Source organism: Aulostomus chinensis, chromosome 5 (genome assembly GCF_037954235.1).
Source record: "Aulostomus chinensis isolate RoL2024-O1b breed Wild chromosome 5, RoL_Achi_v1.0, whole genome shotgun sequence".
NCBI classification, from domain to species: domain Eukaryota; kingdom Metazoa; phylum Chordata; class Actinopteri; order Syngnathiformes; family Aulostomidae; genus Aulostomus; species Aulostomus chinensis.
In genome coordinates this window covers 21,840,626-21,863,306 of record NC_141324.1, presented here as the reverse complement: position 1 = coordinate 21,863,306, position 22,681 = coordinate 21,840,626, and the positions used below count along the sequence as shown (strand labels likewise).

Here is a 22,681-nt window from a genome sequence, read left to right as displayed (position 1 = left end):
GTCAGTTTGCCGCTCTGATTGATTGCAATATTTCATGTCTGCAGCTGGCGTGTGTCAGGTTTTAGTGCTTGACAGTAGATCCATCATTTTAATACATTCTCAAACTATATTTTAACTTGGAGTGGCAAAGTTAACATGGCTGTGCTTCTTCATTTTACATTTTATTCTGTTTTCTTTTTATCCTTAAACAGCTCCAGTGCAGAAGCAGCACTAATATGTGAGCAGGTATCAGCGCTAGCATATTAAAAAGAAAACCTGGTCCCGACTGTGTAGGTAAATGAATGAATGTTGAAAGATATTGCTGATGGTGAATTGCTGGTTGTGGCTAAATTATATTAAGGAAAAAAAGAAAAACATAAAAACTGGCACTTCTTCTGCCACTAGATGGCAGCACCTGCAGCCCATCAAACTTGAAGCGAAGGCTTTTCCTCCAGTCGAAATTCTCGCTTGTGTTTTATGTAGCTTTGGAGAAAAACGTCTGCCAAATGAAATTGTAGAAATATAATAAAGGCTACTGCCACTATCTGAGGAAACGCATTAATGAGAATGATATTTATGCGCATATCATTTGGTCTTATTTTGCCAGGATTAAAGAATATGTGATATTGAATTGTCCTTTTTCTTTTACTGCCTTTATGTGAGTTTTCATAGATCCCCCAAACATTTTCCAGAGGGCTTTGTTTCCTGACATTTAACTTTGTCGTGAATATTTCTCTATTATTAAATCGGTTGTGTGAAATGCTTCTGAAACAATGGTGTCATCAGAAATGCCGTCCCACTTGTGAAGCGCCGCGACGCCAACATCTGTGTAGTCAGATAGTCACGGCTGTCAGCGATATTTACATTAGCCGTTCGTATCTTCAGTGCAGCGTTGTTTTGAACAGCAACATAATGAAAAGCTGCTGTCATGAGGAAGTCTGTCACACATCTCCGTCCCTGCCAACACAGTCCGCCATTGTTTCTCGGAGGGATCTTCCCCATAGTTTCGTCGAACTCTATGTCCTGGTTGGGGGATTTTTATTTATTCATTTATTTATTTTTTAAAGCTGTTGTCACTAAGCAACATAAGCACGAGTTCTATTCCCATTCACGTTTATCCCGCTGAGGCAGCAAATCTTTCTTGCTTTGAAGGACCCCCCCCCCCCCCACACACACACACACACACACAGATTTTGTGGTTTGCACCCCCCCGCCACACACACACTTTAACTCTTGTTATACAAGCTTCAATACTTGCCCTCTAAATTTAGCTAAAGCCTCCAATGGAAAGCTCTCACTTCACATGCTTTATGAGGGTACAGAAGGAGCAGCTTGTTCAGCATAACACTCTGGATCAGCCTTAAAATCATACTGTAGCTTTAAGGCACGCACACACACACACACACACACACACACACACACACACACACACACACACACACACAAATGCACGCTTCAAGGGAAAATTTCAAAATGTCTCTCCCCAAAATGCAAACAGGTATAAATAGGATTATCTTTCCAAACAAAGCCGTGGATTATCCAATGTTTTTACCTCCACCCTGCACTTTTCCCTCTGAAATATAATAGCAATTTCACAAGGCCATTACTTTGATATTTTCAGTGAATTGAAAATGAATAAATGCAAAACAGGAAAAAAATAATAAAATATGACACTCCGAGTGGTCCACTTGTAGAGGATTTCATACGCTTCACCTCACACATTGTGTCATTTGCCATTTAATTCATATTTTGTCTGTTGTTTTTTTCATGTCACTGACCCTCACACCCATTGATATCCTTCAATAAATCCATTTCAGATCACGGTTCCTGACACCTGTTTTCAACACAGCCATACGGAGCTATCACGCAGAAATAGAGCGGTAAAGATGAGATCCAACAAATTCTTATTATACAGAGCGACTAAACATAAAACTGCAGTCCTGACCAGTCAGTTATGTAATTTAGTGGATCGGAAAACTAACTCCAAATATTAAAGGGGTTTAGCAAGTGAAAAAAAGGAATCACAAAGAAAAGCATTTGCAAGATTTAATATTTTTCTTTTTTGTTGCTGTTGTTGTTGTTGTTGCACTTCAAACAACATGAACCTTCAAATTGCGGCAGTTTATATTTTTTATTTCCTTTTAAAAAGGCTATTACAGGTGCGGTGTGCAGGACCTCCCTCAGGAGAACTTCTGCTAGCCTGTGGGATCATTCAGAAAAATGATTCAACATTTGGTTTTTCAAACCTCTCCGAATATAAAATGGTTCACCAGAACCCACTTGTTCAGAGACACAATAATTTTTTCTTTTTTTTTTTTAACTTCATACCAAAAATCGTTAGAAAAGAAAGAAAGAGGTCTAAAACTTTCACGCTGAATCCGAATGAAGTCAGCGGGTTTATCTTCCACTCCCGCTGCCCTTTACCTGCCATTTTGTCAGGCCAACTTGAGGACAAATTCCCCCACCATTTTTTTCTATCTTTTTATCTTTTTTTTTTTTTTTTTTTTTTTGTGTGAATCCAACAGCGGGTTCAACTTTCTTGAACCCAGACGGGGACTCTGGCACGGAGGCAGACAGCGAGCCTCAGTTGGCCTTTTACACCGACCCAAACCGCAGTCGCCGCCGGAGTCGAGGTATGAGAAACGGTAACGCCAACAGCGCGTGGGGCTCAGGGGGTAAGGAGGACTCCTACACTTATTGATACCGCCGCCTGATGGCTGTGACCATCACCACAACGCATGACCAGTAACCTTTCCAGTGCATATAGCAGATGGTTGTGTGCTCGTGATTTTTCTCCTTCTGAAACGAAGGCTGTGCATAAACATCCGTGTGTGTATGTGTGTGTGTGAGTGAGTGAGTGCGAGTCGAGTGTTTTCACAGTGGTTTGTGAGCATGTAAAATTTATCTCAGTGCATCTGCATACACTCGTGTTGAATGAAATGAAACAAGACAATAAGATCAGAGGTTTCGGTGTGCTGTATTTTGATATTGATTGCATCTTGAGGCATATTTTGAAATAATATTACACTCAAATATTATTTCTAAGGAGGGTGTTTTGCAAGTGTTGTCAAAAGTGAAGTCGTGCAGCACGTTTTATCTGTCAGCATGCCATGTCCTTGCGTCTTTGATGTACATTAATGAGATGTGGAAGAGAGACAGGGAGAAAAAAAAAAAAGCGACAATGCCCTCAAAAAAATAATGGCTGCTGTCAGAAGGCGTTACAAGCCTTTACGACGCCTCCAAGCCAATTATTCCTCCGTAATGTGCACAGGTGTCACAAACATGGCGAAGCCTCCAGAAGTGCAGCCAACACCTTTAATTAAAGCCAGGTTTAAGAATAGAACAAAAGGCTATGCAACACAGCTCTAACTATGTTGTTCAGATCCAAAGGAAAGGATGATTCATAAGGCCTGAAAAAAAGTTCTTCAAACCAAATGAGCGACGAGTGTGAGCATCAGGAACGTTAAGTATCCCAGTTTACTGCAGATGAGCCAAATTATATATATATATATATATATATATATATATATATATATATATATATATATATACACAGATATGGATGAATGGTAGAATAGGTCAGCACCCTTCCTTAGCTGTTGTGTAAAGTATCGCTCTAGGCATTTTTCAATGATAAAGGTTTGCCAGAATTTAACCGCGACAATCTAATCTGCAGTTATTCTGCTCATGAAAAATAATCAGTTTCAGTATAGTCTGAGTGGCTGTATTCAAAGTCGGTGTGTGTGATTTTTTTCATTTTGTGTGTGTGTGTGTGTGTGTGTGTGTGTGAGAGAGAAAGAGAGTGTGAGTGACTGAGTATGGGTATGAGGTCACGCTTAACACTTTCTGTGTTGCACTCTGGACTAAAAGAGATAAGGAAGCAGGGAGGGAACCTGTGAACCATTTTTTATTGAGACCCATGTCGCCCCCATCCCCAACTCCCCACCCCCACCCCACATCCCAGCGTGGATGCTAATACCCTTCAAAGGTAAAACCTTATTTCAGTGCCACCGAGCCATGCCTCGTCTAAACCTCCCAAAGCCTTGACGTTTTTGATCCAAAGGTCCTTTTCATGGGCGCTAAGCCCATTTTTTGGCTTGTTTGTAAACCGACTCTCTGTGTAGGCAGTGTGTATGTGTTTGTGCAATTGTGTGCATGCATGTGTGTAGTACAGAGGGGTTTCGGGGGAAATAACTTGTGGTCACTGCTTCACATATCAGCATCTCTTTGTTGTCCCCCCCCCCCCCCCCCCATCCTTCCTCGGCTGTTTGTTCCCAGCAGCAGGTTCCCCGCGGAGCCCCATCAATAAAACCACCCTGACTCTGATCAGTGTCATCAGCTGCGTGATCAGCCTGGTTTACGCCTCTCACCTATCCTGCAGCCTCGCGGTGCGGGTAATCCTACATGTGCCGGAGCACCTCATTGCTGACGGTAAGCCTCAGATTGTGGATGCAGCCTTTCCAAACTTTTGTGGCCGCTCAAGCCCCCGGGGTGCGGGGGCTGAGCTGGCATTTTCCAGCAGCTCTCCAGGGAGTTCAGCCCTCTCTATCTCTCAAAGAGACTCAAAGCAAGTGCAGGTGTTTTGCTGATTTGCTTTTGCGCTGTGAAAGACAAAAGTAAATGCCATGTCGACCACTACCTCCCCATGTGAGACCGCACAACAGATGTGCCCACAAAGCACCAGAGCACATCGAGCCCAGGTGACCACCCACTGCAGAGCCTCCATCATTGTTGCCCTTGTGCTTTCTTATACGCGGAATAGTGAATTTAGGAATGATAATTTCAAACAAAAACAGGAGGGGGTTCAGGACCCCTCTCCTGATGGCTCATTGGCATTTCTCAGCCGCACCAGGAGTGATCTGGCAGTCCAGACGTATTATAGACTGTGACTAGCTTCACTCATCTATCATCTGGAGGTTCTGATTTGATTCAGAGAGCCGCTGCTTTCCGCTGTTAGACGTCGGTCCGCCAGGGAGACATTAAAATTCAAGGGAGTTGTCCAGGGAGGGGAACTTTGAAAGGAGAGATGAAAGATGGCGAATTTGCCTGTTGAATTACAAAACTGGGATCGATTTAGAATGTTTCCATAAATGCCTCCACAATCTTATCAGACTTGATTTGATGTCACGGTGAATCAAATGAAAATCTGGATTCTTTCACTGGGGGAAAGAAGCTATTAATGCCAACAGCTGCGCATGTGTCTGCCTTCAAAATACTGTGTAGAAATGCCCAGAAATGTGGAGTCACGCCTTTCTCCTCGCCTTTCACATCAGGGGAAGTTATCGTAAGGATATGTTTGTTTACCTGGTATGACACTATCTGCTGCTGTTCAAGGCACATCATAAAGGACAGGACAACTTTACTTCCTGATTAACTTGGAGATAGTGTGAAATAGAAAATAGGGCTCTAAAGCTGTCATACCAAACTTACATTTGTCTAGTTTGAGACTTGTTGCACTCAGATTATTAAAAAAGTATTTCTGTTTTACATTGCTTTTATTTTGATGTCCTTGAGGGTTGAAGATTTGATGAAACATCATCGTTTTTGGCGTTTGTTTTTTTTTATTCGAATTTGAAGCATCTTTAATGACAAGAAGGGAAGAGGAAGTACTTGTACACATAAGTATAATAATATAATAAAATCTGTCTGCTACAGAGGCAGAGAGAGAAAGGTTTTAGTTGCCATTAACAAGTCTATCACATTTTTATGGAAAAACTCAGGTTTTAGGAGCTTATTTACAAAAAGGCCAGAGGCATTTTGAGTTCAAAATGGGTCAATGAACATTTTAGTCTAACAAAAAAAGGGAATTAAGCATGCATGTTTTTGTACTTGCAATTTAGATTATTATAAAACTAAAAATATTAAAAAGCACCCCATGTTGCAGGGATGTCACTGATGTCACTGCCTACATTGGTTCCAATGGCCAGACGATGATGTGTTTCTGAACTGGCTTTGACATGAATACAATCATTCCCTGTGCACTGAAATATGATGGCATGCAGTGGAGTACATTTTTATTTATCTTAACATTACACAGACTCACCTTTCAGGTGTTACAGAATGATCTTTGGAAGGGTGAACAGGAACGAGACGCCGAAGCTTAGTAATGGCAACCTTGGCTGCGCTGAAAGTGCATTAAAGTGATACTTCACCCTAAAGGTGCTTTTGCCTTTGAAGCACTTACAAATACTGCGATAGGTGTCTTGAGCTCACAAAAAATGTTCTGTTTCTCCCTCCTGCATCACTTCTTTGTGACTCCAGAATGCAGCGAGAGCCAGCAACGTACATTTAGCCTGATGCTAATTGCTACTGTCGGCAAACAACAGCTACAGCAAAAAACAAAACAAAGAAAACAATAACAAAATGCTACAAAAATGCTTGGTCCTACTGTGAACCAGTTTGCCATATTTCTCACTGACATGTTGTGAAGGGGTTGAATTATATTGTACCAAACTGGCTGTTCAAACCTGAACGTGTTTCATCCGGTTCTGACACATGGTGTTGCTAAGCACTGGAGGTTCTACTGTGTATTCAGACATTCCCTTTCTCACAGGAGTGTTAAATTAACTTCATCAACTCTGCTGATTCCCAGTGTGTTTTGGCCTCCATGAAAATAAAGTAATACCCAACAGATCCAGAGTTTCCAGATTTTCTTTATCGATATTTAATAATCCTGCTTTATAGACCGGTTGATGCAATAAACAAACAAAAACAACCCATGGTCTACATAAAAGGCAACAAATGTATCTACAAATCAGCGAAAAAGTGTGTAAAAGTGCTTATTAGTTTCTGAAACTTTTTCAGAAAGAATTTTGATTCTTCACAATTAGGACTGGCCGTTTGCAGTGAAAGTTTTAGTTTTAAAGGGATCATGGAAAGGCTATGCCACTAACTAGAGGGCTCAGAGGCTACCCACAAGTCATTAAATATGTTTTGGGTATTGAATGCCGAGCACGGCCCCACGTTTGCAAATGGACAAGGCTTCAGCCAATGAACAGTGTTGCTACTGTCTCTGCGGAGCTCATACTGCAGACATGTCTTGGTATCCCGCATCATGCTGGCACCTGTCGGATCCGGTGTCCTTGTTTCCATTCAGGTATTTTAATGAGTATTGTGCTGGTATGTGGAAGCAGCACATTCAAAAAGATAGATGGACATGGCAAAGTTAAAAACAAATTCTTTGCTTTTTTTTTTTTTTTGCTTTTTTTTGTGCAAATATTTGATTCTGAGCTGTTTTAATATTGGAGCACAAACTGTTCAATGACACGAGCGAACTTTTGATAATCTCTCAATAACAAACTAATGTCCAATCAATTTTTTGATTATGATAGTAAACCATAACTAATTAATGCGCTTCCACACAGTCTTTGATGAGGAAGTGAGACAGGCTAATAGCAATGCTACAGAAATGGAGGGAAACATGCATAGTCACATTTGCTTTTATCCACTGTCTGAAACTTTGGTTAAACTTTGTCATACTAGAATGGAAACTAGACCGTTGTTGTGCTGTTGTGGGTCATTTTCTTCCAGGCATATAAATTCGTTACTGTCAAGCTAGAGAAACAAAAGTTAAAAAAAAAAAAAGTCACAAATAGATGTTTCAGATGGCTCAGATAGATGTCTCACGAATTTGTCTTTCCCCCTCTTGCATCCGGTATAATCAAGGTCTCTTTTATCCAGCCGTATGCTCAAATATCCACTTTGTTTTAAGCAAATAACAAATAAAGTAATGGACGTCTGGTTCATGGCTTGTTTTAGAGCAGTTATGGTTTGATTGTGTTTGTTGAAATCACATTTTGTGGCCTACTGAGCATGTGGCTGGATGAGGAAAATGTGGATTGTACTGGTCAGTGCTCTTGAGAGTTTGTAAATGGACATTTTTGGACAGTTTTGCTTTGCTAGCAGAGAGTTGCTTTAAGCTTCAAGCTACCGCTACTGCTCACGTGGGTGGCCCCTTCTGTGTTCTGGAGTCATAAAGAAGTGATGCAGTGGTTAAAAAAAACACATCTTTGTGAGCACACGACACAAATTTGTGAGTACTTGAAAGGTGAAATCCACTTTTGTGGTCAAGTATGGCTTTAATCCTTGTGCCGTCTGCTCTAAACAAGCAGTATTCCGTGATAAGAACAGACATCGGCTGTATCAGGGAGGACTGACAACACTGTGGGCTCTATTTAAGTGATGTATGACGGATGGAGCGATGCGCCCCGCGCATGTGGGGCGTGCTCAGCTTCATTTTGGTGTTTAGAGGACAAGCGCCACGATTAAAATAGCTCCCTATAAGTTTAGAACTCAAACCCACAAGCGCAAACCAGACCAGTCTGCAAGATTCTCAATAAAACGTACTTTAGCTACATATGGCGGCCCACACTTCACAATGATTATCAAGGCGCGCATCTGTCCAAACCCCAGGATGTATATGCGCACTCAACAATCAGACTTGTATTTCTCCTCACCAGCAGAAGGTTTAATGCGTTTGCCTTCGTCTCATCACAGTGGAAGCGTCAGCTGGTTGCCTGAGGTTACTGATAAAAATAACCAACAAAAATGTTTGTCTTGTTGTGCCAGGTATTGCTTCATTAAAATCTTTCCCACAGTTTTGGATTCTTGTCAGATTTGCAGCTGTCAGCTCTGACTTTAATGATCCGAAATAAAATTCTTCTTCTTTCACGATTAGTTTGAAAAGTTTTCTTTTTTTTGACAAGTTTGATGCGAAGGACAGGTTCAAGTTGAATCCTTGCTGGTGTATTTCTTTTATTAATTAAACTAAATAAATTGTCTTTGTTTTATCAAATGGTTAATTCTGAGTGTTCATTCTGTATCCTCCCCTGCTCTTTTTCCTCAAAAGCTTCGCCGTCCTTTGCAGTGTAAATCAGTTTAACATCCTGCTTGTCGTCATTTTCTTTTTCTGAAGATATTTTAGTAGAAATTCAAATAATTCTCCTTTGTTTCTCTTTCTCTTTTCAGATCTATTTTAAATCTGTTTTAATTCTTGAAAATCTGCAGTTATTGGATTTATTGAACTTATTAGATGGATGTTTTTTTTTCAGTAACTACACTATTTTTTATTCTCTCATTTTTCTCCTGACTATTCCACACCTGTCATCCCTCTGCCATCTCCCCTTCTTTCCATTCATCATTTCTCCCAACCGTGTCATCTTATCCTGTGATGTGTGCCTCTCTCTCTCTCTCTCTCCCTCCATCCATCCTCCTCAGGATCAAGGTTCATTTTGCTGCAGGGGAGCCAATTGGATGCGTCTGACTGGCTGAACCCAGCTCAGATCTTGCTCTACTACCAGCAGAATGCCAGCGGGCCCTGGGTGAACGAGCTGTGTGGTAGACGCCTCTTGGACCCCTGCGAGCACCAATGTGACCCAGAGACAGGTGAGAACGAGAGAGTTGTCATTTCCCCACCGCACCATGATTGTTACCATGGAAACCTTATTAATTATGACTAAATGTGAACAACCCCCTGCCCCTCTGGCTCGACTCGCTTCCATGAGCTTTTCCAACAGTTATGGCAGCTGAGCAGGATACTGACTAGCATATTGACAAGTGTGGCTGTTGGTGTATGGTATCAAGTAAATGCTTAAGAATAATGATGCCATCTACTTTTACATCGCTTTCCCTTTTTCTAGATCCCTTTTTCTTTCTTTGCTTATTTCAAATTTGCCATTGCAAAAAAAAAAAAAAAAAGATACTTTGATCCGAACGCAATCGGCTTCATACACTGTCTGTTTGAAAAGGAGCAAGAAGAAGAAAAAAATCGTATTTCACACAGGAACAATAAAAGTAGCCGGTGTATGCATTTGGCAATGCAAAAACAACTTGCTGGGGTCCACACTGAAATAAAAGCATGTAAGACAGGACATAACTTCATGAAATACTATTTGAAAAACAAAAAAAACAGCTTTGTAGCTTAAATTAGGAAGAATGTATTTCTTGTATATGAGTTCCTCGACATATTAACATATTTAACAACAAATGCAAATTAAAAGCCATTCCATATCCAGACATATTTGGATGTTTAAAAGGACATTAAATGTGGTCGTGGTGTGGGTAGCACGCGTCATCGGTGACCTCTCCTCTTAGTTTTTTTTGAAGCTCGTGGACTTTGTGGCGTTTAAAAGTTTGGAGACGACTGCGAAAGATATGCAAGGTTAAACTGCCAGTGAGTGGTTCTTTTGCAATATATTCCTGTTTTTGCCCGTTGGTTTAAATTTTCTTAGGAAAAAAAAAATTCTATACTGAACATTATGCCGTTACATAATTGAAAAAGGAAGTGAATTGGGCTTTTTTTTTTTTTTTTAGCAATCTGTTATTTTCCCTGAGGTAACAGGTCCCTGGGCAAAAAAGAAAAAAGAGCCGCGTTGTTGGAGGGGGCAAAGAAGAAAAGAAGATTACAAGGTCATTATTTGTTATGTCTGTTAGACCAGTGAGTAACAAAACTCGTCGTCTCTGCTGCGGTTTCTTTAAAAAAGAATCTCATAAAATGAAATCAGCCCAGCTTGTTTGTCCTCAGCCTGATTTCTGTCAGCTTTCATGTCTCCATTAAAGCTTGCACGAGTGAGCACCCCCTCTCCACCTCCTCATAGTTTCTGTCCTGCCAACCCACTCTCACTCCCACTCCCCACCCTGACACCAGCTGCTGCAGTTGGTGTCACTGCTCCATGTGCAGTTTTGACACTTTCCCTTCACCCTCCGCTGAGCGTGCCTCATCCTTCTCTTTTACCACCACAAGGTATCGTTGATGGTTTCATTTCCAGCACTGACAAATTAGCAAAAAAGTTTTTAAAAAAAAAATTGTCGATTAAAGCAACATAAACCAAGTAGCAACAAAAGCAGTATTTTAGAGCTTGTACATTCATAAAGAATTCAAGTTAGACCTCATTAGAAAACAACCAAATTAAGGGATCAAGTTTGGCCAGGAGCAACTTCTGGATGATACAAACAGTTGCATGACGTTCACTGTAAATACTGAAAAAAAAAAAAGAAGAAGTCGGCATGTCTTTCAAATCTGTTACGTGAAATGATCCGGAGCATCTACAAGTGTTTGACTGGACTTTTGATCATCATCTGTGTCTTTGTCCATAAAGACCATGTGGCTTTCTGTTACTGCAAGAATATGAGCTACAGCTGGGTGTGTCCGACAGATCCATCCATCCATTGTCTTCTGCTTATTCCAGTTAAGGGTTGCGGGGGGGGGCTGGAGCCTATTCCAGCAGCTACGGGCAGGTTGGTGTCCGACAGATATTGATCCTAATAATCCATTTTCCAAAGCTGGAAAATGGAACTTTACTTCTAGAAGTGTCAGAAAATTCTACCAAAATTCAATCCGAAAAAGGACATGACACGCTAAGAAAACCTGTGGACCCAACAGCCAGTCAACTCTACAGCGCCTCTGTGTGGATGCACTCTGTTAAAACAGTTTCAAGTTAGCTTAGCAGAGAAAGGAAACACTAACATCAGCACACTCTTCTACAGTTACTACACATCTTGGTGTGGCGTGAGGTCAAACGTGAGAAAAAAAAGCCCAAGCTTATCCTCGGCTCATAAAAGTCAGATAAGACGTATTTAAACAGTTACTGAAGCAAAGCTCTTAACATTATGCATCACTGAGCAATGTTTTGTTGTTTATCCACTCATTACCAGTGTTGGTCCAAGTATCAGTGCTAGTCCTGCAGTGCGCCTCCAGCCTGAACAGTTATTATCAGTCCCTGTGGCCCTGAACGCCTTCAATACTGTCTCTTGATCAAGTAATCAAAAGACAGACGCATGCAGCGGCTGTATGAAGACGTCTTGTTTAGAGGTGTGACCATGTCTCCGAACTCTTAACAAGCTTCAGGGCTTGAGATGGAGGAAAAGATTGCCTGGAGCACTCAACCTTGTTTCCTCCGTCTCTCTGTGTCCATCTGTGGAGCTGATCAATTAGTTCATGTCTCCACCACCAACCGACTCTATCAGTCTCAACACGCCACATCTAGTTTAGACTGAATGAAACGTCTGAGTGAAATTTGATAAATAAAATAAATGATAAACTCGATTACAGAAGATAATTGGGGTGTAAAGATTCAGACCATCATTATCTGTAAAGCACTGGAGGTGATTCATGGAGAAATGATGTAGCATTTAGAGTAGGGATGCATCTCGACGCGATCTTCATGTGTTTTTGGCCCCAACAAACTGCCGTAGTTGTCACTTTTTTTTTCTTTGATTCTTTCCTCTCCTCACCACCGTCTGTCTTCCTGACTAAGATGATAGCCCTTCTTTAGTTTGAGCAACTCTTCCTTTTTCCTCTAAAGTTGACAAACGCTGATATGGCATTATTTTCAAAAAGGCCAAGTGCAGATTAAATTCATATTTTATAAGAAAGATAGAAGACATTGTTGCTGCAAACAGTCAAAAAAACAAACAAAAAAACAGAAAATCCAGATATCTTCTGAGACGCGTTTGTAGCAATCGTAAACGTGTTGAATGCACGACCGCTGGGCGACCAAGAACACTTCTGAGTAGAGGCAACCCTCACGTCTGTCATGCAAGAAGAGACAATAAAATGTAATGAAAAGGTCAAACTGTAAATAAATAAAACACGATGCTTCTTATAAAAAGCTGCTCTTGTTCTGCCTGAATAGTTTTATACGACATATTTAACACACAAAAAGCCGTAACTGATAAAGCAAACTAACTGGCGTTCTAGTGATGAGGGCGTGTTCGCAGGTTTTAAGGCTCTTCAGGTTGTTTTTTTATGCTTAAAAAGAATTCTACCACGGACAAAAGGCATCGCAGTCACGGTATTATGCTTCTTATTCAGGTGTTTTTTAAATTTATTGATAGAGCTGTATCAAAAAAATGGTAAATCCCTGCAAGCTGCTGTTCCCTAAGTTTTTAATTTGCTCTAAAACAATAAATGTACTGAGCTCTTCTTGCTGACAAGCGTCACTCTGCCACTGTAGTAAATAACATGTATATAAGAACACGTGGCACGTGTCCGCCTGCGTATGAATTAATACCTCCAGGAGATCAACCAACAATAAGCGTTTTAATTTTGTTGCTCTTTCACACCTCTTTATCTCTTTATCCGGACCAGCTCCTGTATATTAAGCACATCAAATATTAATATCAGATTTCTATGACATGACATGTCATGACATGTCATGACATGTTCCCCGGGAGTCCTCACAAACATGCTGGCAACTGCTCTCATGGTGAACCTCGGTTTCCCTCCTCTGCTCTTTGGGATTTGTTTTATTTATATTTTTGAATCTATGGTCAGACATTCGTGGACTATTTGTTCTTAACGTAACCTCACACTCGCTCGTGCACACATTTCATTTACATTATTCTCATATTTATTCCATGCAATCCTTTCTCGTATGAAAATGTTGTTGTTGTTGTTTTTTATTCATTCAACACAAGAATGTCTTGTCGTCTTTGACTGTAGCTGCGTGCATGAACGAGGGATTGGAGCAGGAACTCTGCGAAATCACACAACCGCTTCCAACTGATATCTTTGCACTTGTAAAATTTCTTGTAGAGGCTGTCAGCTGAATACCTAAGTGAGACGTTGATGAATAATGTAGCTGCCAGGGATTGTGGAATCTTGGGTTGCGATGGCTCAACCGCTGATGGGTGAGTGTGATGCCGCATACTGACTGAAAACTTTCTAAATTGACGGTGGATAGAAATAAATTTGGTTGCGATTGCGGAACGTGTCTTTGAACTTTCGCCGACCCGGCAACAACCGTGAAACTCCCAGCACAAACAAATATGGAGGAGACATCACATCCCGTATAGACTCCACAGGAAACACACGGCTCTTAAGGATACGAAGCAGTGCGTTAATCATTACAGGACATGAGGCTCACGCTTGAAATAAGAGCCCTATGTTTTATTCAGCCAAGAAAGAGCGTTCAACTTCCAAATGATGAGAACAGCGTGCTGATAAAACAGAATTGTAGACGATTTTGTTGTTTAACAAGCTCTTTATCACGCTCTCTGCCAGTGATCATATTTCCGTCTTCCCTTCTTCCAAATCTTCCGGTAATGATGCAGGCGCATGCAAAACACACCAAGATGTTATTTTTCCTTTAATATATTTTCCTGAGTCCAGTTTTTTTTTTTTTTAACCCCATTGATGCGTAGATATGTGCGGTTATTTTCAGTTTCTCTCATCAATAATTCAAATAATTCGTAGGTTTTAGGCCTGGGTGATAAAACAATAGCATCACATGTTGCAAACAGCGCTTCATCAAAAGCAGCACAATGAGAGTTTCATGAAATGACTTGCATTCGATCAATAAAATGACATTTGATGAACAAAGTAGTGAATTAAATATTTATTCCTCCTGGAATGTGTTGAGGAAAGGTCATTAAAAGCTATCAGTGATTAAAAATATAAACTGCTTGTTTAGTAAATGTTAATCACTGTGCTACAGAATTTTTTTTGGGGGGGGGGGGTCTTTTTTAGGTCAGGACATATTTTTCAAGTGACACCGATGCCTTTGACAGGCTCCTGCCTTGTGTGAGCTTCCCTGTTTTCAACATGGTGGCCGAGTCTTAACTCACAACACGGGAGGCAAAAAAATGCAACGAAGTGACACAGTTTCACTTCATACTCCATCAGCACTTCCTGGTTTGATCTGACGTGAGCGGGTCTGCTGGTCGAAGCTCATTTGCATAAAGCCGAGGACCTGCTGCATTTACGCAAACACAAATATTTTGATTGATTTCATCACTTGATGTGAAGGGTTGCTGGTCTCTGTGGACGTCACTTCCACTAAAATAACTCACACTCTATATGAGAAGTTTATGGGTCAATAAATGACGCAAATAAGCCTTAAAACATCACCAGCAATCTTGTTCTTTCAACAGTAATTTAAATTTGCAATTAAACATTTAGATTCAGCTTCAGATAAACACGTGTTCCTCAGACTAAGTTCTCTCAATTAAAGTTGGCTGATACCAGACCACAAAGTGACAATTGACAACTGTGGTGATTGATGAGAACACAAAGCTGCGTGAGGACCCTCAGGAGCCTTTGTACCATTTTTCCACACGTCATCAGCCTCACCCATCCAAGTGACACTCCCGTCCAGCCCAGCAGAACCTGCAGTGTTAGTGGAGTTTTTTTTGGTCTCTTGCCTTCCTACAGTAATGAATCCATAGTGCGTGTGCGCCTGCCTTGTCTGCATGAGTGTGTGGGCTGCAGGGGGAGATTGCAGAGCTGCTATAGATAGCTTAAATCCAATCCTCTTTTCTGCTGGAAAAGATACTGATGAAAACTGAGATGGGCTGTGACAATATCTGTGCTCCTTCCTCACACACGTTAAAAGAGATGGTGGATGTTGTAACGCACAGCCTCTCCCTCCCCGCGAAGCCTTAAAGCTTTCGGGGGCTTAATGTTATGTGGGCTCTTTTCTTTACGGGAGTGTTTGTTGGAATTTTTATGAACGACAAAGACGGGTGGTGGGGGCAGCCTACTGTATCCCCGTAGACTCACGCTCTCACATCACACTGACCTGATTAATGTGACTGCATTATGGATCAATGCATGGAGATCTGCATGATGAGGAGAATAACTGCAACAGTACATGACAGGAAACATACTTCCTCTGCTGCCCCCACTATAGATGGACCGTTCCAGGTTAGCAATGGGGGTAATGGGTAGATTTCGTTCTGCCTGATTTCCCCCAAAGGCTGCTGGTTTGTATCGTGTTTTTAAAAGGCAACAAAGGGCAAGGCAGGATGTGATTAAAATAAAGCATAAAACTTATAAACTGTCTCAGCGATTGTATTTTTTGAGCAATTAAGGAATGTAACACCTTGCAAGTGTAAAACCCATTTGAGCTGGGTGCCGTGACCCGAGGATGAGACGAAGCAGCAACTGATGTAAGATGAGGCATTTTAGCATTGTTCAGCAGCTCCCACAACTAATCTGCATCTCATTGCTGCTCCAGCTTTGCATTTAGTTTTTTCTTTCTTCTTTTTTTTCTTTTTTAAACCGGACACAAGCTGTACTGTCAATCAACATATAAAATTGGCTTTCTAATGTCAAGCATTTCAGCTCTTTCACTTCTCATTTAACACAGCAGCAAAGTAGCAATTACGTCCATGCATGTCGGGAGTGCTGCCAGGGGAAGGATTGTGAAATCAGCCAAGTGAGAGCGCAGCATATGTGGGGAGGCAGCTTCACATTCCTATGGTAACATCAGTCAGGTGATATTTCGGGGGGGGAGATAAATAAATAATTGCATCTGGACGGAGGCCATAAATGATCTAGAGAAAGCAGCGTATTTTGCCCTTTAAATTCAGCCTCATTACAGAGAAGTAAGACGAATCTTCAGAGGTGACTGTTGATCAGCTGATCTAGAAGAGTTTGGTGCTGCTGATTATTTCGAGAATGTTTTCCTCAATGTTTGCCGCTCTAAATGATTAATAGTTACAAAAAATTGTTCGGACAGGATTTATATGGATTGAAAAAAACCCTCAGCGATATTGGCTAAAGCTTGAACTATTGCTTCACCTCAACAAGACTACATCTCAGCAGAAGCTTTCCTCCTCTGTCTAACCTGATCTTTATCTAACTTTGACATCATCACACACTACACAGTGCAGTTGTAGACTGGACTGAAATAATAAATAAATCTCTCTTTGATTCTTCCCCTCACATCAAACAGTTGAAGCTTCGTCAAGCAGACAAGGGAAATAGATGTCGATTGATTAATTATCCAGTACGGGTGGATATGCAGCGCGAGATTATTTATCGGAAATGGCAGAAAATGATCATTGATTACCTCTCGGCCTCCATGAGGATTCTCGGGACTTTGTCTCAACTTTCTTTGGCTCTCCAGTTTGAATGAGTCTGATGTCAACCTGAGAGAACACAAATATGCCACTGAATACAAATGTAGCATCAAATGTAGATGGAATAAAAACCGCCAGTCATTTCCATATTGTTCAAGGAACATGAGCAGGAAAAATGGGAGAATGTGATTTTCTTTAGCCTGGCAGGTACTGACAGTTGACCTTTTCCATTAACAGTGATGTATAAAAGCCCAAAGCCGGTGCCCTTCACTTGCCTGCTACTGAGCATGAACAGAGCATGTTGTACACGTTACCCCTGAGTACCTCTCTAAAGAAAAGGTGAGGCCCCATCAATCTTACGGAGCGAAGTCAAGGCCGACATCTCTTCAGGGAGCTGACAGCAGAACAAAAAGCTGATGCTTCAGTGTTCTTCACTAAAAAGACTTCCCTTATTGAGGATGCATGGAGACCACGTGAATCCACATCTCCTCACCGGTGATTTCTTGTCCAGTTTGTGAAGTTGTATAGTTTCTTTCTTTCGTCTCTGTCTTTCTCTCTTTTTAAACAGCGAGTGATAGAAGCCATCATGCTTCTTGTTGGTTGAGGAGATGTTTCCAGATATCTTAAAGCTTTATAGATGAGAGGGTACTGTATGTGATTCTATTCGCAGTTGTCCTAAAATCTTGCCTCAGGACTGCGCGCTGGTGATTTGGGAGACTGATGCCATCTCTTCTCGTTCAGTTAAAGGTGTCGTTGATTAGGGGGTAATTTTAGCCGCAACTCGCTGGTGCCAGAGCATCTTGTCTTGTCATACCTCTTCGTTCCTCGGGATGTGACAGTGAGTCACTGTAGCCGTTGCTCTCCTGGGATCTCTTTCCAGAGCCTGACACCTGGCGATAGGGAGTTAGTTGCATGTAGGGGGGCTGTTTCATTTTCAGCAAATGCTAAAGAAGTAAGCATTTGCTTTTTTTCTTTTTTACAATAAGGATCAAAGCTTACACTCACTGGTAATTTGTAGTATGAAATATGAAGCACTAACTTGTCTACAGATCATAACTTTTAACAGCTGACATTCTTCCAGCGTGATCAGCCAGATTACTGAGGAGAACTCATTGTTTTTTCGATGACCTCCTCCATTTTATTTCAGGAAGTGGGTGAAAATAGATGGAGAACAGTACTTCAACAGTATTTTGAAGTCACACACACGCACTTAAAGTTCAGGTGTTTTGGTAAATGAGCACTGCTAGAAACTTGCAGCGTTGACAAGCTATCAGGCCACATGCTACTTAGCTGCGAACAGGCTTGTGTTAGTCAGCCCGGAAATCTGCCATTAGTTTCACGACAGAGTCATTGTATTATGTATTCTGAAAAAGCTTTTTGTTCCCTATCAACAAGACGGACTAACATTTCAAATTACACTCCTCAAACATAACTGAATTAAATAGTTTGTCTGCCCGGCTGATTTTAAATGGGCTCTTAATGGATAACAACACCATTCCCCCTACCCACTAATGAAAAGAACTACAAAAGCTTTAGTTTCTAACAGTTTATTTTGTGTCAAAATACTTTTTTGTTGTATTGTGTCATACACTGATGCATAACTATGTTTTATTAAATTCAATTGTGAGTGTACTGTGTTGTAAACCCCCCAAAAAAGTGGTAATAGGTTATGCTCGGAGCATTTAATTGAGCTCTTTAGTTTGGACTTGTAAGTGCAGAATTGAGAAAACAGCCCCCCCCCCCCCCCCCCAAAAAAAAAAAAAAATTTGCTGCTGGTAAACCCAGTAAGGTTTGTGTGATATGTGAGTGAGTCAGTGTTGAACCCATGGTGCCTTTACCAAGCATGTCAGTAAAACCTTTGCTGTTGTTATGGACCACGAGGAGCAGCATCACTTTCGTTAGCTGCCATTTCTAGAGCAGCTGCTTTAAGCTGATCTAAATAAGCTAATTGAAATGCTCCCGCCAGAAAGCTTCATGTGTTTTTACACAGAAACATGAATAATATGGTTGATGTCGCTGGAAAATAAATAAATAAATCTGGAACTACCGCATTAAAAACAAGATACTGAAGATTACCCAAACTCCCTGAAGAGGATAATACTCAGGATGGCTTCCAGTGAGTTAAATGCAAAGAGACTCGTGACGGGAATTCTCCCATGAATTAGAACACACCACTGAATCGGTGCATTTGTGTCTGCAGGAGAATGCATGTGCCTGGACGGTTACATGAAGGACCCGGTTCACAAGCACCTCTGTATCCGTAGTGAGTGGGGGCCCAATCAGGGGTAAGTTATGACAAACAGCTCACCATGCTTTATGATTGCTTAATATCAGTCTGAGAGGAACGAGAGGAAAGGAATTTATGTGAAGGGAATCCCATTGTACATCAAGGATGGCAATTGATTTCCTTGGATGCATTAATCAAAAAGAAATGTGATACTACAAATGTTTCAAAGCTTTACAAGCGGATGTTTACTTGGAAACTATAAACACTTCTCAACAGACTTTCTATGAAAATAAAGTCATAAATTGGTATACATTTATGAAGTGTTTAGCCTAACATATTGTGCAACTCATTAATTTTATACAGCACGTTGTAATTAGTTCGCATTTAACGTGATGGTTTTGGCAGCCACTAATAAAGCTGTTTCCAAAACTTTCTACACAGGATGAGATGTTCCGATTCTTATCTGCCAGTCCAGACAGCCCTGAATCTTAATGTGATGCAATAACATCATTTTAAGAGATCCGCCCAGTCTGATCACAATCACATCTTTCAAACTCTGTAACCTCGTTCTTTAACAAGGGCTATTTATTCATTTTCAAATTTTAATCTCAAAATCCAGAGCCTCATTGTTATACACAACACTATCTTGCTAAGAAATGCACAAACGAAGAACTGGAAATTACCAACCATGTCAGGGAGGTTAGACTTAAGGAGATGTTCAATAATCTGCACAATGGACAGCAACTCACAGAGGGAGGGAGGCGGAATGTTCAGGTATGGTACAGTAAGTTTTCACAGTTTTGACCAGACAGCTGTTTACCTTCCACCCATCCATCCTTTTTCTACCACACACACCTGGTCATTGATATGAAGACTCATCAGTCAGTCACGGAAATACAAGGAATTAAGTAAACGTTAGCTTAGCTTACTAGCCACATAAGCTAACTGATGTAACTCCAGCAAATTACAGCCAATTTAGCTCATTTTAGTATGTACAATGTGCTCACTACATCTGCCCATCGATACAACATAACACGATGGCAGCTTTGACGTTATATTACACTCTTGACGGATGTTTATATGCTTATGTGCTTCATTGAACATACAGTATTGTGGGCAAAATCCTCCCACACTGGCACTTTGCTGACCGTACACTAATCAGAGTAACAATTTTGTATGCATCTCTATGTGGAAGAAAATATGTATCTGGTCAACAATATAAAAGCCCATCTGTCAGTTACAAAAACATGGCAGTCATAGGCACAGCTCTACTGACATAATAGTAAACGTTAGCTTAGCCTACTACACGCGGAAAACAAAACAAGAAGACTCAGTTGTTCAGAGAGCACCAAGGCACTTAACCTGACTCTTCTCCTCTTTGTCCTGTGGGGTAGAATAAGTCAGAGGGTCCAAGACCCACCACTTAGTGATTGTGTAGCACTAACTGTGTTGTGTGATGTTGTATGTGTGTCAAAAAAAAAAAAAAAAGGGAGGGGGGGGCGACACTTCTCCTGCCACTAGATGGCAGTACCTGTGACCAAATCACAACTGAAGCACTTTTGCGCTTCCTATGGACTTTTCCTTAATTAAGTCTAAATTCTTGCTTGTGTTGTACGTCGCTTTGGACAAAAGCGTCTGCTAAATGAAATTGTAGAATTGTAGAAACAAGAAAATCCAAATTTATAATGTTAACACAGGAACAATACCTGGATCTGTCCCAGGACTGAACTGATTCCTCATTGGTGAATGCACCACAGCTGCCGAAAAATTTCACACAATTCAGCTTTTCAGTTTTTCTTCATCCTGCTGACAGAAAAAACAAGCAAACAGCAATGAGAAGTAAACGTCCTTGGTGAAGGTGAAAAATCTATGAATATTAATAAGATAAAAGCCTGTTTCAGAAGGTAGATTTAAGTGAGTTTGTGTTTCTACTGACATCAAGGCGCTTCGTGTCGCTGTGTTTATTTATCTGCTAATTTGCATCATACTAAATGCAGGAACGAAGTTGTGCTTTGTATAGGGACCTCCTAGTCCTGCAATGAGGAACACACAGATGCACAAATCAGTGATAAATGAGAGCATTTAACTACAGCTATACCCCCAAACACCAAAACTACATGGAACAGGACACACAAGGGAGGAACATGAGATGAAACAAATGATTACAATACAATGCAAACAACTTAGTTAATAACCCAGGGGCAATCTGTTCGGAGGAGCTTTTTGTTCAATACACAGTGACACATAAACACAATAGAATTGGAATAAAATCTCTACAAATCTTTAAATAAACAACGTTGCCAAGCTGGATAAACGCGTCTAAAAGATCAAATGAAAATATGAATACGATAAAAACCTGATCAGCATCTAGTATGAATCACTGAATGAATGATATAACATTCAGGTCGTGTAATGTTTTTTCGTATTAATAAATCAGAGCTGGATTGTAAATTAAATTTGTGTAACGTCATCAAACACCAACTCCAATGGTATTTAGCAAGATGAGCTCCCCTCATCTGGATCGAAGGTGTGATTTAATGCCGGTTCTCCTCGCACAGCTCCTCAGTGGGAGAGCTCTGTGGGTGGCCGAGCAATGAGGGCAGCAGCGGTGGAGCTCAGCTTTCAGGTGTCTTGAAGGCAGGCAGCGGTTCTTGGGCAGACTTTCCTGAGTCTGGCTCTTAAGTAGTGAAAGAAACCATAAGCAAAAACTTAAAACATTTTTTTAGTGAGAAACCTACCAATAGAAGAACTGATGCTCCAGAACTCTCCTCTCGTAATGTCTGAATTTTGGAGTTACAGACTTACAACAGGATGTGGACGTTTTTCGCAGTTAGTGCATCCTCTTAACAAGCTGAGCCACTCTCTCTGTGTCGTCCCCACAGTCTCAGGCTTTGTTTCACATCTTCACAACATCCACAGGCAGAGCTGTCACTGGCCTTGCGCTTGCCGCTATCATTCCACGAGTTGCTAATGGACCTTCAGTACTTGAGGTACTAGGAAAAGGATGTAACGTCATGTTGCATTCTGATATTGACGCATACCAAAGTATGACGTCCCTCCTACAAATTAAGTTGCAAATTCCGCAGCCATGTTATTATATTATCACGATAACTGCCTGATATGCGTCGTTTGTAGTAGCCTGTCACTGAGTTTTACTTCCACTTCAAAACATTTTTGTTGCACGCAGGGAAGGTTAACACAACAGGAAACTTGCGATGACAGAGAAAGATCGTGCCAAACTCCTGTCTGCAACACCTCCAATCTTTTTTTTTGCCTCTGTATCCTGTGGCATGTTCCAAATGTGATTTGTTTGCCTGGATTTTGAGGCATCATAAAGTGCCCCCCTCGGCCCACCCTGCTGTGTACCTCTGTATCTCATTTCCTCATGGTGCTCTGCCTGTATCTCTGTCACTGTGTGACAGAGTGGACGTCCGAGGGTGACTTAAATCTTTAATGACCACAGCCTGTGGCACGGAAGCCACTCCTCTTGTGCTTGATGTTCATTTTGCTTACAGTAGTAGAGGAGTTTGCTCAGAATGACATCGGGCCCCTGTCACTTCTCCTCCTTACACACTTTGCAGACTATTTAGTCCCCAAGCTGCCTCTCCCCATTAATCTCCATCATTCTCCCTTTCTCACTTCTGCCTCCTGGCATTAGTCTGGGCCTGCCTG

At 41.2% G+C, this 22,681-nt stretch overlaps 1 protein-coding gene and 1 long non-coding RNA gene across 5 annotated transcripts in view; one reads left to right on the top strand and one right to left on the bottom strand.

The window, feature by feature from the left end:
- Positions 1-22,681, top strand: part of astn1 (astrotactin 1) — a 304,706-nt gene that overhangs the window by 77,526 nt on the left and 204,499 nt on the right. The window contains exons 6-9 of one of the 4 annotated variants that reach the window (XM_086203885.1): positions 2,505-2,654; positions 4,258-4,410; positions 9,196-9,363; positions 18,983-19,067. In XM_086203885.1, the coding sequence (XP_086060011.1) occupies positions 2,505-2,654; positions 4,258-4,410; positions 9,196-9,363; positions 18,983-19,067 (556 nt within the window). The remainder of the gene's footprint in view (positions 1-2,504; positions 2,655-4,257; positions 4,411-9,195; positions 9,364-18,982; positions 19,068-22,681) is intronic. The other 3 variants (XM_086203887.1, XM_086203886.1, XM_086203888.1) reach the window with 3 other exon arrangements.
- The window catches only part of LOC147261724 (uncharacterized), a 34,606-nt gene that overhangs the window by 9,672 nt on the left and 2,253 nt on the right, over positions 1-22,681 (bottom strand). Inside the window, exons 2-4 of the long non-coding RNA XR_015115838.1 lie at positions 21,815-22,681; positions 20,716-21,686; positions 16,773-16,851 (exon numbers count right to left, since the gene is read on the bottom strand). The exon at positions 21,815-22,681 is cut by the window's right edge and continues 1,149 nt beyond it. This is a non-coding gene — a long non-coding RNA (uncharacterized LOC147261724). The remainder of the gene's footprint in view (positions 1-16,772; positions 16,852-20,715; positions 21,687-21,814) is intronic.